The sequence below is a fragment of the Platichthys flesus genome, chromosome 9, assembly GCF_949316205.1.
Source record: "Platichthys flesus chromosome 9, fPlaFle2.1, whole genome shotgun sequence".
Classification (NCBI taxonomy): Eukaryota; Metazoa; Chordata; class Actinopteri; order Pleuronectiformes; family Pleuronectidae; genus Platichthys; species Platichthys flesus.
This window is the reverse complement of record NC_084953.1, coordinates 7984430-8001689: the sequence shown is the minus strand read 5'-3', so window position 1 is coordinate 8001689 and position 17260 is coordinate 7984430. Positions and strand designations below refer to the sequence as shown.

The following is a 17260-nucleotide window of genomic DNA, read 5'->3' as shown; positions in this document are numbered from 1 at the left end:
GAGTGTGTATGAAGTGAATCCTCACCTTGTTGGAGGCCATCTCGCTGACAGAGTCTCTCGTCTGCAGCGTCTCCAGTTGGTCCAAACACCAGTCCAGCTCCTCCAGTGTCTCCACCGCCAGCTTCTGGTGAGGCTCCTCTGAAAGGTCAAGGGGTCACACAAACACAGTTCAGGGGCGAACACAGTCATAACCCTCAACCTATAAATACGACTTTTTTTTTACTAGATTTTTTGTCAGTCGGACACGCATGTAAAATATCGATATAGTGATATAGTATATAGTATAGTGCTGTAAACACTGACCTCCGAGACATGGTTTGCACATGGACGGCTGGTTGCTGCTTGATGGCCGCCTGGAACAGGGAACAGATGAGGCTTTAGCAAAATAACAAGAAAACAACCAGTTAGTCATCCACTCTGTTTACCGGCTCTTACTTGTTTGCCACACGATCTTGCAGATGTGTCAGAGCCGCAAAGTTACTTCGCACTGTTCGCAGACTGGCGAGAACCTGGAGGAGAGAAACAGTCGGTTGTAAGACGAACTCCGGGTTTAGAGACACATGAGACTTGGTCCGTCTCGAGATATAAGATTTCTTTTTTTTTCATCCACCTTTACAAACACAACCGAGTTTCTATCAACCTCATTTTGAGATTTGCTTTGACAAGAGGCACCGCCACTTGTCTGGAATCAGTCAGTTAATAAGGTAGAGCAGCCTTCCTGAGACGTGCATGTAAATACACAATAAACAACCCTAATGTTGGCTTATTATTATTGGAACTTTTAAGACTTTTTAAGGCTTTTTTGTTGTAACGTAATAAAATAAAATAAGTTCAGGTAATGGAAAGATCGGTTTATGAAAAAGATTCACAGAAAACCCCAACATCCCATAATTAACCTGATCATATGACCAACTACACCAAATCCTGCAGCTGTGTACCAAACATTTTGCACTTCCCAAGAAAACAAATGTTTAGATAAATTATTTAAATATCAAACTGCAGGGAGGGTAAATGGAACAGGGTAAAGTACAGGCTGGATCAGATTGGAAATACAAAATGCACAATGATTTTTCGTCATGGCCCAACATTAGTGACGAGTAAAGACTCAGTACAAGCTGTTCAGTACAAAGAGAGTGTGCGTGGGTGTTTTCTGTGAAAAATGAACCACCTCTTATGTTTTCAACCGGTGAGTAAGGGCCAGTGAGGAGTCGTGTGAATTGTCGGGACAGACCCACACCAACAATCAGACACTATTAGTTAGAATGGAAACATTATAATGTCCCTGGAAACCACAAGTGCTTGACGCCGCCCGAGGCTACAACAGCAAGTGAGAGCTCACAGGATTAATCTGTCATTTATGGAAACATTTCATCTTCATTTTTTTAATAAATCTGCAGTAGAAATAACTTGTGCTGTTACAATCGAGGCTCACTAGTTTGTTAGAGAAGCTCATACACAGGTTAATGGACTGGGACATTCAAATATAAACAAAAGGACATACAGTACACAAACAAATCTCAAAGCTCATATAACTTCTGGTCTCTCAGAACCTTCTGGTCTCACAGAACCAGCAAGTAATGTGTTGAGGTACATGTGTAAATACTACTGACCTGAGCAAACGGAGTCACTATCATGTCTTCTCCATGCCTGTAAGAGCCACAGACACACACAGACAGAGATCTAGTGAAAAGGTCATGTGACAGGGTTCAGAAGATACCATGTGATTCCACAGCATCAAATCACAAACACACAAATAATGACAACAAATACCTGTTGTCATCATGATCTCAATGAGGACTGTATGGGAATATTAGTGTGGTTGGTCTCATTAACAGTGGATATAGGGAAAGGAGATAACTTTAGTCACACAACTATTTCCTGGAGGCAGAGATGCAGGATAGAGTTACACCTCAGCGGCGAACAGCCATGATTTAAATACGACTGAAGTCTAGTAGATCAGATAAAAGGTCAAAAGAAATTATTAACTTAACATATGAAAACATAATTCAGCTCAGATGTTTTGGTTTTGGTTCTCAAGTCGCCATATAAAGCCAGTGGGAATAGTTTACAGAAAACTGGAGTGAACGTGGCAGATGATATGTAGTTTAATGATGTAGAAGTTGGCAGAGTAGCCAGACGTAGCAAATATTTGCTATAAAGTTAAGTACGACAACTTAACAACCCAATGTCAGACCAATATTTTCCGCGAGCGTCAAAAATCACCTAATTTTACTCTTGCATGAAGCCTCCAAGATATAAATTGTTACAACTTTAACTGTGTACAGGTGGGATGGGGGGCGGGGGGGCAGCGTTCATGCATCGGGTGCTAGGAAACTGCTGGAGCGGTACAGCTCTCTGGAAGATTTAGGGTCACGACATGCACCTCATAACAATCCAGGGACTTCAGGGTGAATCCATGCTGCCAGTGAAAAGTAAAGGGTCCAATAACTATAACATCGACTGACTATATTTATGACTGTTGCTGGGACTCTTTGCTGGGCTGCTGGCTTTGGAGCTAAGCATCCCAAGTAACATTCTCAAGGGTGCGTTCGGGAAAAGGTGTGTGTGTGTGTGTGTGGGGGGGGGGGGGGGGTTGTGGCTGAAGTGGTGGGTTTGACTCGTAACAACATGGCATCGTGCAAAGAGAAAGACGGGAGCGTCACAGCAGTCTCCACACTTTGTCTCACCGAGGTAGCCAATTGACTTCCCAATGCTTCAATCCCTCCTCCCTTCAAAACAAAGGAGCAACAGCTATTGGTGGTCGGAGGCCTCATCTACACTCTGGCTTCAAAGAGGCTGCTAGCTGCACAGACAGATCTTTAACTGTACGTCATCACACACACAGTCTGTGTGTGTGATGAGGTCCAGCTCCGACCTGAGGACGTAGCTTCGGGTTTCATTGGGTGTCCCAGCTAATTCTGAATGCTACGTGGTTTACCCTGACAAAGCAGCTCTGATACCAAAAGCCTGTTTAAAGCCAGATGTCATGAGAGCGTGTAAACATGACCATGGGGGTGGGGGGGGTTACATGAATAAAAAGACACAAAAAACGTACTTACAAGAATTAATGACATTTAATATTTACTGTAAATGAAAGATATTCAATTTCAAACTGTAAAAAGAACATTATTATTAATAATAATATTGTATCATCGTAATAATAATAATAAGTGTAATAATATTATTTTACAGCAACTATGACAAATATTTTATTGTAATTAAAATATTGTACCTGCTTTACCAGTTTGAAACAAGATAAAGACTCAAGAAATGTGCGTTTTGTGGTGAGAAGGAAACCAACACATTTCCCTCTTAATCCCATCCAGAAACCTCGGAGTATAAAATGCAGAATTTTTACAATCCAGGTTGGTGGTGTTGTTATAAAATGTGGTTATACAGTGAAACAGAAAGTGTCTCTGAAATACTCACAGGTCGCTGGCGGTGGACGAGTTGCGGGACATATTTTTGGGCGAAAGGTCGAAGTCGGAGTCGGAGCGGTAGAGGAAGGACTCGCGACGCTGACTGTGGGGGAAGTTAGCCTGAAGTACCAGACCAGAACCCGGGCTCGTCTGAGGGTCCAGAGGACTGCGACCCACCGAGAGGCCATTCTCCACGTCAAAACTACAGACAGAGAGAAGAAGAAACACATAAATACTACTGTCAGTGTATAAGATGGATAAAACAAGCCATATTTCACAAATGAAAGGACAGCGCAGGAAAAACAAGTAGTATTAGATTTCTTTTCATTAATGACTAAGTTGAGGACACTTATTGCTAGTACAAATTTAAATGTACAAGTAGTTATGTCAACAGTCTGAATATTCTTAAGTAGTTCAACAAAAGACACAAGAAAACAAATATGATGATCATGAACGCAACATCAAGAATTATTAAAGGTAACTTGCATTTGGTAAAGGTGTGATTTAAATTTTCCACTTCGAACACACAAACCTAATGATTCCTCACTTTTCACAAACCTAACACCATCTACCTTTGGTATGACGGCAATGCTGACTTCATGCATGTTACGTCAGTAGAGCTAGAATACACCTGGAAACCAGTAGCAGTTTCAGTAAGCAGTTTATTCCCATAAGACAGGACGAGACTTCTGTGTAAAAACACCAGCAAACTTGCACGTTACAACCATTCACCTCTTAGTCGACCTACTAAAGAACGTCTTCTGCACCATTCCATTATACGTGACTCTTCATGTGGATATCTATTTTTATCAATTAGATTTATTGTCAGCACCCCCCCTCCTCAAAACACAACAGAAACCAGAGCAGCAGCAGAACAAGGTTGTGCCCCCGTGTCTATTTTTAGCCCGGCCTGTCTCCGGCACTCCAGCAATAGCAGCGCCTGATAAATGAAAGATGGCTATTATGCAATCGATGCTGAATGAAACAGACCAAATTCACAGGAGCTGAGAGGGAGACAGAGGCAGGGGAGGAGGAGGAGAGGGGGTGATGAGGAAGGCTGTATCCAGCACCGTGATGTGCCTCTGCACCCTGCACCTGATTGGCGTGACGGGGCAGCAGAGGGGCGGGGCTGCGGCAGGGCTTACCTCAGCGATGACACCCCCATCTCCTCATCACCACCACACCTCACCCCCCGGCCCAGTGTAGTCGGCCGTGACGAGGCGCCATCGGAGGAGATCAGTGACGTCAGAAGCTAAAAATAGACCCTGATGCCAGTTAAGGGGGGGGGGGGGACTAGGAGACTTACGCAGAGGCCCCCCCCCCCCCCCCCCGTATCACTGGCGGGGTGCAGATGATTTCTCCCCCCCTCCTTCTCATGAATATCACATATATGATGAATATAAATAAATAAATATGGTAGGTTGAAGTACAGGGCGGCACGATTTCCCCTTTGTTCTCATGGCTCTGTATTTCCCTGTTCTCCTTCACTCTGGGCGAGCAGGTAGGGCGTTCAAGGACACTTCAACATGACCACGGTGGTCTCTGCTGGAGCCGAGTCGCAGCCTTAGAGCAAAACACATGTTGCGTATCACAGTGGGAGCGGCGGATATGATCTGTTTCAGATTTAACAGACCAGGAGTTTGTCAGGCAGTTTCTTGGTCAAGTTTTATTCCCCTGGAAAAAATGTAACCTCCTTTTTCTCAGTTTCCCTCAGTCTTTCTTCCCACCATTGGGGAAATACTGTATAAAACTGAAATTAGACCATAATGGGACACAGAATCATGAGAGTCGTGACATAAATGTTGATCTGTTCTCTGTCAACAGTTACCAGATTTAAACGAAAAACATATGAACATCTACAACAGTCTTTATTTATGTGTCACTGTCACGTCATAGCTGGACAACCCTGACTGGACGATACCGATATTCAATCAACGCAACATGTCAGATTTGCACTGAGGTGAAGGTGAATGGAGGAAAAGAGAAAGAAGAGTGAGAGAATCAGGTAGAACATCATTAACTGCATCAGAGGCTCCCATGGGGTCTAATGGGGATTATTATTGTTTTCTACAGATTCACACCGTGTTACATTCACAAACTCAAATTCACCATTGAGCTTTTCAGTCGATTCATTCAAGCTTGTGGCTGCTCAGGCTTCAGACAGGAAGAGAGCTCCCACTACTGAGGAAGAGAGGGTACTGCATCACCCATCACTTTAAGCATCTGTTCTGCAGCGTGGTACTTAAAGTAAAGCGTGAATTTCATAACCAAGATGTGGTCTGAAAGTTTGTTTGTATGCTAATTATAATAATACAAATTATTTTGAATTTATAATTCACACCGGATATTTCTGAGTCACCCTGCATGATCAGTTCCTCCTTTTATCCTTTTCTGATCAGTTGCTTTTAATTTTAGTTTATGCTTTATCCGGGCTGTAAAGCACCTGATATGATGAGTCTGTGAAGTATTCTGTGGTTCATGCTTCCTCTCATTGCTGGTATATTGCAGGATACTGTACTTCACAGTGGACGGGGGTGAGCAACACGGCTCCTTCAGGGGATATTAGGTTTCTGCTGCAGGAAGGAGCGAGAACTCGTGCTGTAAAACACATGTGAAGGATATTTAAACATGTCAGAGGAGATTAGGTTGATAAGTACAACATTTCACCGTCCACATTTACACCTCCTGAGGCTGTAGCACAGAAGTCTGCTGCCTGTGGAAGCAACGCAAGACAGATTTCCAGGTTGAAGATCAAGTTTTTATGGAAAACTCGAAATACGGCTGAGAATTTCCAGGTTTTTCTGAGTTTAACCTCATCGGGTTAGAAAAATCCTTTTAAGCATTGAGAGACCTTAAAAACTGCAAGAGATCAGACTTCTACAACTAATCTACAACCTCAAATACTACACGATTCTTTCTGTAACAAATACACACATCCTCTCAACCTGGCTCTCCATGTTACATCGGTAGGGCAGGGATTCTGCCTTCAGATAGACAGGCTGACATCTTGTTCAGTTGCAGCGTACATAACAAGTCGACCTTGATCCGTCTCCCGCCTGCAGCATTGTTCTCCGCTTCTCTGACGTAAACAACGGCTCCCTTTTCTCTCTTCAACTGTTTTTACTAAACTTTCCTCACACACACATCCCTTAACACCCGCGTCCCAACCTCCAGCTTTTGTTCGCAGGATGTTTGGTTTGCACCTCGAAAAAAAACAAACTGAGGAGGAGTAGGAATCCTTTTCTTTTTTCCTCTTGAGCCCCAAAACAAGCTAAGAGCGATTACAAAGTGTCCATTTCATCATCACTCAGGGTCAGTGTCCCTGGATCTCAATTTGCAGGATGATCGGTGACCTGGTTTTTACAGTTTACGGAGAATTAGCCGATTACTTGATAAGTCGATTGATAGAAAATGAATCGTCAACATCGAAAGTTATTTATTTTTCAAGCAAAAGGCTAAAACAGTATATTTGATATCTAATCAGTAAAAATAAGCAAATGTATCACAATCACTGCCGACATGATTGTTTTCATCAGAGTTTGAATATCAGTTTTTATCAGACTCTTCACGTTATGTTAAAATGCTACTAAGAGATGAAGAGACACAGCATCGAAGGTTTTCAGCTACAGAAACTGTGCTAATATAAAAACTGTTACAGCACAAATGTTCCTCATTGAATAAAGTACAATATGTACAGGACCTCATAACATCGCCATTTCTGAGCAAGTAAAAAGCCTCGGACAGGGAAATGCAAAGTTTGACCATTTCCCAGTTGCTGTTCGTGGGTGCATGTTTGCGATGTGCTCATGGGAACCAGGGCCGAGGGATTTGAGGATTTTTTTGTTACGTATGTGAGAGTGATACAGAAAACAATCATCAAGGCCAGATGTTATTCGATGGGGGATGACACAGGCCCGGGGGTCAGAGGTCAACCCACACACATATACACCCATGCTCCCTCCTGTTTTCTTTCCTCGTAGCGTGGGAATTAGCCGAGGGGCCTCAAACATCACACCAGGAAGGAGGCGAGAGGTGAGGAGGAGAGGACAAAACAGGCCAGGGGACGCTTTGCGAAAATGTGTGTGTGTGTGTGTGTTTGACTGAGAGACTTCAGGGAGTAAAGAGAGTTTGTTTGTTTTACACCTCAACCCTATTGTACTTTTGATCTGAAAGCGCCAGAAAAACACCCCCACTCCCTTTCCTTTCACTGTGTGTGACTTTGTGTGTGTGTGTTTGTGAGTGTGTATGCATGTACTCGGACTTTGGTTAAAAGGCCACGCATGCACCACAACAACAAGTGCATCACCATGCAGCTCCAAGACGATCCATTACAGATGGACGTTCACAATAGAAATGTGCACCAGGGTCACTACAACATAAAAGCTGATTGTTTGTCATGAAAACCACAAAGAGGCTCCGTCCCAACACAACAAGGAAATATGTTTCATTTGCACTAAATTACAGACTTCACTTGTATTGGTAAGTTTTCTCACTTCCTTCACAGAACTTGCAGAATCATGTGGGAAATACATTTCATCTAATATCTCTGTTTCGGATAATTTGGCGCATCACTCTGGACGCAGCATTAGTTAATTTGCAGTTTTATATAATCGTACAAAACAGAAACAAGTCAGACATTTCTAAATATGTGAACAATGTTATAACTCACTTTACACATTGTTTGCATTTGATCGACTCGCTGACGTGTATCACTTAAACAGAAAACCATTTCCACACTGTACAGCAGAAACCCCGGAGGCCACGCCACCATGGAGAGACAGTTGCTCTTTCCATTCACCTGACCTGCAGCCACTGAGGATCTCTGTCCAAACAGCAAACGCTCCACGTCCAACATCAACATCTGATCTCAGAGCAGCTCATGTCTCTCTAAATATAACCAAGGGGAGGAGAAGGTTGCACCGAGTCGAAACCAGCTGCTGTGTTTATTATTTTTTTCGCCTTGACCTTTGACCTACAGGCACAGGAAGAGACTCTGGCCTTTGAAGGCAGCAGGTCTCCGCTCCGACTACTGACAGCGGAGAGAAGAGAAAAGAAAGCAAGAGAGAGAAGGACAAGAACAGCAGATGTGCAACTCTGATCATCGATACTACAATATTAGAGTCATTGATGGTTTGCTGATCATGAGCCCAAAATTTAGTATTTCATTCAAAACCTATTGATTAATGATAAACTCTGTTTTAACACATTATTATTTGTTCATGTTGATATAGTTTTGGGTTGATGCCTATGGTGTTGGTTTGGTATTAATGGACAATGGTGTCATAATATTGTGGCAACCTTGTGCATTGTAGTATTTGAAACTATGTACTTTTCATTGTTCTTCTGATGCATGATTACATCCAACTACAGGAGGTTATGTATCACTTATACTTTTGTGCAAAATACAGTAATGGACCTTTGCAGATGTGAACCTGGGATCAAAATGAAGGGAGAGTACCTCTAGTACTCATGGGTCAGCAAGTACTAGAGGTACTCATATAATAATTTACTCATGGGTCAGAGCATCAGCGTGTTGATGGACGTTACTGCTGGTGTGGTCTCTACTTAGAAAATGATCTTTCTCTTGTCTTGTGAATTTGGATTTCGTCCAGAACTGTCAGTGAATCATTGTCTGGTGACAGATATTTTGGAAGGACAGTCGTTAGCCGTCTCTGGTGTTTGAAACCTGGAGCTACAGTTAAAGGAAGGCCTCTGCCTCTGCAACACAACAGTGCCTTTTATGGCCGACTGGCCCTTTAAATATGAATGTGACCGGAGCAGTGGTGAAGTGGTTAAATTTTTTCGGAGGCCAGGGCGGCTCAGAGGTTGATTCCCTCTCTGGACGGGTATTGATCGCGGAGTCTGTAAGCAGTGATTAGCTCTGTCCGACCAGCCGGGGAAGAAATCCATACTGTGGCTGATCGGCATTAACATCATTAAAAGCTGTTCAGAGGGGGTAACACACCGGGGCAGAACCACACACACACACACACACACATACGTTTGTACTTCTATCTTAGTAAGGACACTCATTGACATTATACATTCCCGAGCCCCTTACCCTAACCTCAACCATCCAAACTAACCTTTCTCTAACCTTTATCCTAAAATCAAGTCTTAACCCTTAAACAGCCCATTGAAGAAGTGAAGGCCGTGTTCAAAACGTCCTCACTTTCCAGAAAACGCCCTCACTTTCCAAAAATGTTCCCACTCTGTAAGGTGTATGCCCTAACTGGTCCTCACAAAGGTATTAGTACAAGTACACACACACCGGCAATGTATGATTACAGCCTCAGCGGTAGAGATCTAGATTTGGCTCCAGTATCGACCTGAAAATCGAACAAGCCTACATCACACTGATGCACAACTGGACAGGCTGGTTCAGGACACACACACATACATACACACACACACACACACACACACACACACACAGCACACACACACAAACACACCGTCTTTCCCCGGCAACAAGCCGTGCCGAGTGTTCCTCTAATCATGTTCATATGGCACTAATTGGCGCCTTTCGGTATATGGTGATTGAGTCCAGTGGCGAGGCAAGAGTGTGCCACTTCCTCCTTTAATTAGGAGAGGGCAACCCAGGAGCGGCCAATCACATCAGCCATCAGCGGGACACGGCACGACTAGACAAGACAACAGGGACGAGTGTTTTCATTGAGTCATTCTCTGCCTGTTTTCACTGACGTCATGTAAAGCCCTGGATGCTTCTCATCATCAACAATAAAGAGTTGGATCATTGAGAAGAATAAACAGAAATGAACAAGTAATATTAAAAGTTACTTTGGTTTAGTTGAGTTGGTTAGTTAAAGCTTCTTTTTATAAACTGCATCAAATCCCCAACACCCATATACATATATATCAGTTCCCTGAATGTGCCCGTTTTTTTCTTCGAGGTCAATGGAACAATTTTTGGGGGAAAACTATGAAAAATGTCAAAAATATTATATCTCACAAGTTTAAAATAAATTCTGGATCCAACCCCAGATCCAGATCCACACCAAACGTTAACAAGTTCCTCCCTGAGCCACACCTCAACCAGTTCTGTTTCCAGTTTGAACACAAATACATTTCCACAAATGGGAAAAAAACAAGCGCTTGTGTTGGATCAGTATTGAGCCTGAGGTCAGAAAAGCTGGATCAGTGTACATATATCACTTTTTATGCAAACATATTGTTTAAGCATAAGTAAAACAAAAGTATAATAGACATAGCATAATATGAACCTGAGTCAGAGTTCTTTCTACATCAATTTTGTATATATTTGTATATGTATATATATATTTATATAGTAATTGAGGTCCCTGCATAAACTAACAGTATCTTGGAGGCTCTGACGCACAGACACACCATCCTGTCATGTCTCTGGAATCTCTAAAACAAACCGAAGTGGTTGAAAGTCCTCTCCAGCTCCCAGCGTTCCCCTACCTGGCATCCCGCTGCGTGGGCGGAGCCCTGAAGTCTACGCAGGTGCACACCCGTCTCCGACTGTGCACGTGCAGGCTGCATGGAGACGCCTTGTGTCTTCACTCGCGCAGATAAGTCTGTCAACCGTGCTATTGTCTAATCCTGCAGGAAAACACAGACACAGAGCTGCTCTGTTGAGAGTTCATCTGTCGCTGAGCATCATTCCTGGAGTCACATCGAAGTGAGGACAACATTCAGTCCCCTATGCTAGCAGAGATATTTAACACAGCTACACACACAGTCCCACAAACACAGTCACACTTGTCTGCTGACGTCGGTTGTGGTTTTATGGCTGTCACCGAAATGCTGATCGACCAGCGCACAGGCCTGCAATTACTCCCGGCCCAACACTCCCGCTCTCGCTGCAGCTCTTGCTTCTCCACAAAATAAGAGACTAGAATGCAAAGGATGCTATAAAACACGCTAAAAAGATACAAGCCCAAAACCAGCTGGCTCGGCTTGCGGACACAGTGGGATTTCTTTTGAGACATGTTTGTTGTAGGAACAGAGCAAAGCGGCTCCGGCGACTCGGAGCAGAGGCGTCCTGCGGTCCGGTGGGTTAAGGCGTTAACTGCGATCTGGCAGCGATTTGGGATCGAGTCCAGCGAACAGCCACCAACACGTCAATATCATGTTTTTGTCCTCAACTAGATTCAAAACCTCTTTCTTATGAAAGTCCAGATCTGTTGAGAATCACTTAATGATGCTTACTGGCTCAATTAGAACACATGGGTGTGTCAGATGCTACAAAGCATCCTGAACGGGTAGAGACGGGAGGAAAACCAGTCCGATCTAAGACGGTACGTGCAACAGCTGTGGGGAACATTACATCTGTGACCCTGGACAAGAGACTGGCCGAGCACTGGAAACCTCATCATCATGTCTGGGAACAAACCGATCCCAGTGTCGCCTCGCCTGGGAGCAGTGAAAGTCATCGACACGGAAAAGAAAGAGTGGGAATGTTCACATCTGACTCCAGAGACGATCTCTCAACAGAGACAGGGATGATGATCCCCCAGCCAATTCCCTCTACTGTACATATACGATCACCTGTTAGCACATGACCACAGCTCTGAATCATTCATAAAATGGCAACTAAGGAGTCAACTGTGAGATGTGGTTGAAGGTTATGAATATACATTTTCTGCATATGTAATGATTAAATTGGTAGACAGATAACATTCCTGGTAGATATTTTACTTTTGGAGACAAGTTCATATTCCATCAATCAAATAGTCGGTTAATTCAGTTATTTTTGCAGCTCCAATTGATTTATCATGCATCAAACATTGGGATAGTTCAACAGAAGTTATATACAGAGGGCATCTGCTGCAGCACCACACTTTTGCCCTCATAATACTGTGCCTATCAGGATCGAACAGATTTTAGATATTTTATAAAGAAAGAGAGTAGCATGATAAACAATTGTAGCATGTTGCTGAAGCTCTTCAGACTCTTTGCACATTGGAAAACCTGAAGTTCTCCATTTCCACTCCCCTCCTTCGGTCAGCCTCTTCGCTGCATGAGGAAAAGAACCCGCTTTATTGAATTAACCGTTTCTATGGCACTGCTCTTCACACTGGTCCCTGCACTGAATCAATGAAGTTGCACAACCACACCGATCGAAACCCGACCGGTACAAACGACTGAGATAAAGCTCTGTGTTAAGCAGAGAGAGAGAGAGAGAGAGAGAGAGAGAGAGAGAGAGAGAGAGAGAGCGTAAAATCCGCCCAGCAGTGAGGGCCACACTCAGATCCTCACACTCACTTCACGCTGAACTCGACTTCAGTGCCGCAGCTAACGTGACCCTTCATTTACACTGTGTGGCAACATGCTGGCGGCCTGCAGTGACCTTTGACCTTGTGTAGAGTGAGCTGTGCGTCATGTCGCGGTGTGTTGACATGGGCTGAGGCTCGTCGGGGCTAGCGGACCTGCTCTGACACCGTCAAAGGTCAGGTGTGGTTTCTGAGCCGTGAGGAAGGACGGGCTGCGTGCGAGAGGACACCTGCTTGAAGACTCTGCTGATGTGTGTGTGACTCAGACTTCAGCTAAACTCCGCCACTGCTCTGAAGTGATGGAGGTTTGTTACTGAGCAGAGCCACTGACAAACAGACAGCAAATGTTAACTAAACACTCTTTTCTTGTTTACTTCATTCCGTCGCCATGTAATGATGGAACTAATATTTCATTTAAATGAAAGAAAGTAATCCCACAGTTTTATTTATTTTATAGTCGCTGAGAGACCTTTAAAATCAGTCATGGAAAGTTTTAATGAGCTGCGAGTCCCTGTTTTGGCGTTTTTTGTGGTTTCAGCCGTAAGAGTGTTTGTGTCCTGACGAGAGTTTTTCTTCAAAATCTAAACCAATGAGCACAAAGCAGCAGACACAGCACGAGCCGCTTAACAGCCACAGCTACTGACCCTAGTTCTCACGTACAGCTGAAACCATTCATTTTAACATGACCATTTTTTATTCACAGTTAAAACCTACTGGTGAAAAAGCATTAATGAACTTATATTATGAATCAGCCGTGTGTTTGATAGTTGTGTTTGGGTTAGTTCAATTTTAAGTTTTCACCAGAAGTGAATTTCGCTACTCAGCCTGGAGTTTATACAAAGAAAAAATGTGTATCAGGTATCACTTTCTCTTTCAGGGACTTTTCAACAAAAACACTTTGAACACAGTTTTTCCTGGATTACTCCAATCCTAGAAAAAAACATGAAAAAGATAAAATACACAAAAAGTCAAATTTGAGACACATTTGACCAAAAGAAAAAAGTCAAATGCACACTATATGTTATGCCATCCACAGCTTTAAGACAAAGAAATCAGAAACCCAACCAGTACAACTTCATGACAAATCATCATTTGCTGAAAATACAGTATAAACATCAAACTTTTACTGGAGAAGAAAAGGGAAACTACTCAGATAATCTACAGGTCTTCACTAAAAGTATATCCAATATTCAACTGACATAGTGTGTTTTTCAAAAGCAGCAAATAGCACATGGCTGCAGACATGCTAGACATTTAAACAAGACTGTCACTGACTCATAATATTCTACTATAAATAACCAACTAACTATAAATAAATGACTGGATAATTAATGGTCCACTCATTGCAGCTCCTGCTCCGTCTTTTCAACTGTGAGAGGATTTGCTCCTTTTCACAGTTTTAAATCATCAGAAACTAAATATCTTTGGAGCTTTGGCCCGTATAAGTTAAAGTTGTCTCATGAACAATATCTTGTCATGGCACAACCCAACTGGCAGGACAGACGGGTGCAGGGGCCCCCGATATGACAACTCCTGCCTCGCTGAAACCTACGAGCAGGAGCTCAATATCTGCACAGATGCGCACGAGAGCCTGTTAGAGCCAAAACTAGCTGTAAACCCTTGAAACTTTATGAGGTGAAGCGATGACGATGGGAGCGGTACCATGTTTCCATCCAGGAATTAATGGGAGCTGCACAGTTAGTGGGGTTAAAGGGATTTGGACGATTACAGTGTAGACTGCTTTTTGGGGTCGGCGTTATTACACACATGTGGTCGAGACATCGGGGGCCTATAAATACGACCGACTCTGCGTTCATTAAGCAATCTCCCTTTGAAGGCTCTTTGTTGGTGGTTTGACATTACAGAGACACTTTGATCTCCCCCCCCCCCCCTCCCGGTGAGGCTGACGTCTCCGTGACTCTCTGGAAGGCCTGAAGAATTACTCATTGGTAGTCGTCTGTGACTCGAAGGGCAGCGGTAAACGTTGAGGTGCACTCATCTGCTAAGAATGATTTGTGTGTGTGTGTGCGTGTGTGTGTGTGTGCTGTATCAGTTCCAGGTTGTTATACAATTTATACAAAAAATAATCATGATAGATACTTTTTTATATCTTGATTACAAAACAGAGCCTATGTTTTCCACATTTCGAGAAAATTATATTTTTTACTTTTACAACTTTAATTTTGCAATGATCTACTTTTTCTGGTATCACACAAACCGTCTCCAGCCTTGACCCTCAGCTTCTGCTCTGTGTGAGAAGTGCCGGATCATCCCGTCTCCTTTTATTCTATCACAGGAGTCCTCACTTGGCACTGAGGCGCAACACAATCAGCCCAAGATTCAAAAAGAAGATTAGAATGTTAATGCCACAAAGAACTAGCAGCAGTCCATTAAAAAGAGATTTGAGTGTGAATTCATAACGTCAGTGGAGAAAACCTCGATATAAACCTGATAAATGTAGTTTGGTGTGTGAGTATTCTCAGTAAAGACAATATTCATTCTTTTATTGTTTTTAAATGTTTTTCTTTTATTGGTTTATTGTTGTTAATTTAATTGATTTAATGTTGTTATTTCAGCTGTTTTGTTTCCTTGCATTGCAGAGTTGGATTTGGCTTTTGTATCGTTTGCACTTTTGTGAAGCACCTTGTAACAACTCTCTTGAAAGGGGCTGTAGAGTTTATTATTAGTATTGGGAGAATAAATACAGTATTTTTATGTAGTTTCAGACAAATTGTACTATAACTTATGTTACATAAAACACACCCACGTCTTAGCCCTGAACTAATTCATGTCGAACTCCATAATCTTAACAATGGGGACCTCCTCAAGAGGAGTACTGGTCTTGACAGGTCAGTGTGTATGCTGGAGGAGGTCCTCAAGAGGTCAACAAATCGGGTGTACACACACGGGAACACGCACACACACCAGACACACACATACAGATGCTTCGATCTTCCTCTAGGACCACATCAGTTTGTCTGAATCACCATTAAACTAATAAAACAGCACTTACACACTAAACTGAGTCATTACTCAAATCTGAGCTCAGCTCGTCTGTCTGCCAACAGCATCCCTGGGCAGGAACCTGGCACATGGACGACACTGACTGTGGACACCAGGCTGACACCCTGGATCACAAAGATTTAACCCTGATAATATTCAATGTGTAGTGTGTTTAAGTTCTTCTCTGACCTCACAATCAAGTTCAGGGGTTTAAAAATGGTCTGATGAAATATGACTGCCATAATATCAAATAAGCTCCATGTAAACTCACTGCTGAGTAGTAGAGACACATGACTGCAGGTTATGATGCTGATATTAGAGAACATTAAATGAAAACATCATGAAATGTACTGTGAGTTCACGAGGAAATAGACACAAGGTCACTATGAAACTCATTAGGAACATCAAGGTTTACACAAAGGGCAGTTGAATGTCAGACACTTGGGTTTTAATTAACAATACGGTAAAGAAAGTATTAATTTTAAGACTTGTTGTTTTAATCCTAAGTGTTTGTTAGAGAAGAGTTTATGAAACTTTGTTGTAAAAATCCAGGACAGACACAGGAGAGTGTTTCGAATTGTGCAACAGCAACATCTGGATTGAAAGCACATCTGGCCTACCGCCTGCGTTTCTGCACGATGTCGATGGGCCGGTTGACGGCGCACGGTGACCCGCAGAAACTCCCGTTCCGCGCCGTGAAGAAGCGATCCTGGACCGAGGGGGGCGGATACACACAGTTCGTCGGTAAACTCATGTCTGTGGTCGTCTGTTGTTTCTCTCGTTTCCCTTTTTCTTTTTTTTCTTTTGTTTTTGAAATCTTCACTAATCCTCCTCTTCCTCCGTGCGCTCATCCGCTCCTCGGCTCCGGCGCGCGCTCTCCTCTCCCTCCACGCCGCTCCTGGGTTCCAGCGACGCGCGGACCGACGGAGGAGAGCCCTCCTCGGCGAGCTTCAGCGGCATGACCCGGGACCGGACAGGGGGGAGCGGGGCAGAGGGATCCGGGCACAGCGGGACTGGGACACTTGTTCCCCTCTGGTTTCGTGCGCGTTGGATTCGGAGAAGCTGAAGTTCCGCGGGACGGTTTGTTTCAAATCCACGTTGAGGAGTCGGGAGCTGAACTGTCCCTCTGCTGCGGAGACACACTCCTCCCTCCTCACCCTCCTCACTCCTCCTCACCCTGCTCACTCCTTCTCTCTGGCTGTCCCCTCCTTCCAGCACATGGATTTCTGGGGCTTTAAAGCAGACATGCACCACGTGTGTGCGTGCGTGTGTGTCTATCTATAGTTATGGGGGCTTCTTGGTTTATTACCATCTTTATGAGGACACTTTGGCTGGTCCTCACAATTCAAAGGCCTGTTCTAGGGTTAAGACTTGGTTTTAGGGTCAGGGTCCGGGCACAGTTAGGGTATGGTTAGGGTTAGGGGCCGGGGAATGCATTATACCAATGAGTGTCCTCACAACTATGAATGTATGTGTGGTTCAGGTATAACTAGTGTCGTGGGGACCGAAATCCGTTTAGACGGTCACATTTCAATTTTAAGGTGAAGACACATTTTAGGGTTAAAGTTAAGATTAAGG

The 17260-nt window shown here is 43.5% G+C and overlaps 1 protein-coding gene across 1 annotated transcript in view; it reads right to left on the bottom strand.

Annotated features, from left to right (window-relative positions):
- Nucleotides 1-17000, bottom strand: part of LOC133960659 (cAMP-specific 3',5'-cyclic phosphodiesterase 4D-like) — a 32362-nt gene extending 15362 nt beyond the window's left edge. The window contains exons 1-6 of the mRNA XM_062395440.1: nt 16303-17000; nt 3430-3621; nt 1611-1647; nt 436-509; nt 304-353; nt 26-138 (exon numbers count right to left, since the gene is read on the bottom strand). Coding sequence (XP_062251424.1) covers nt 26-138; nt 304-353; nt 436-509; nt 1611-1647; nt 3430-3621; nt 16303-16436 — 600 coding nt within the window. The 5' untranslated portion in view covers nt 16437-17000. The remainder of the gene's footprint in view (nt 1-25; nt 139-303; nt 354-435; nt 510-1610; nt 1648-3429; nt 3622-16302) is intronic.
- Between the last annotated feature and the right edge of the window lie 260 nt (nt 17001-17260).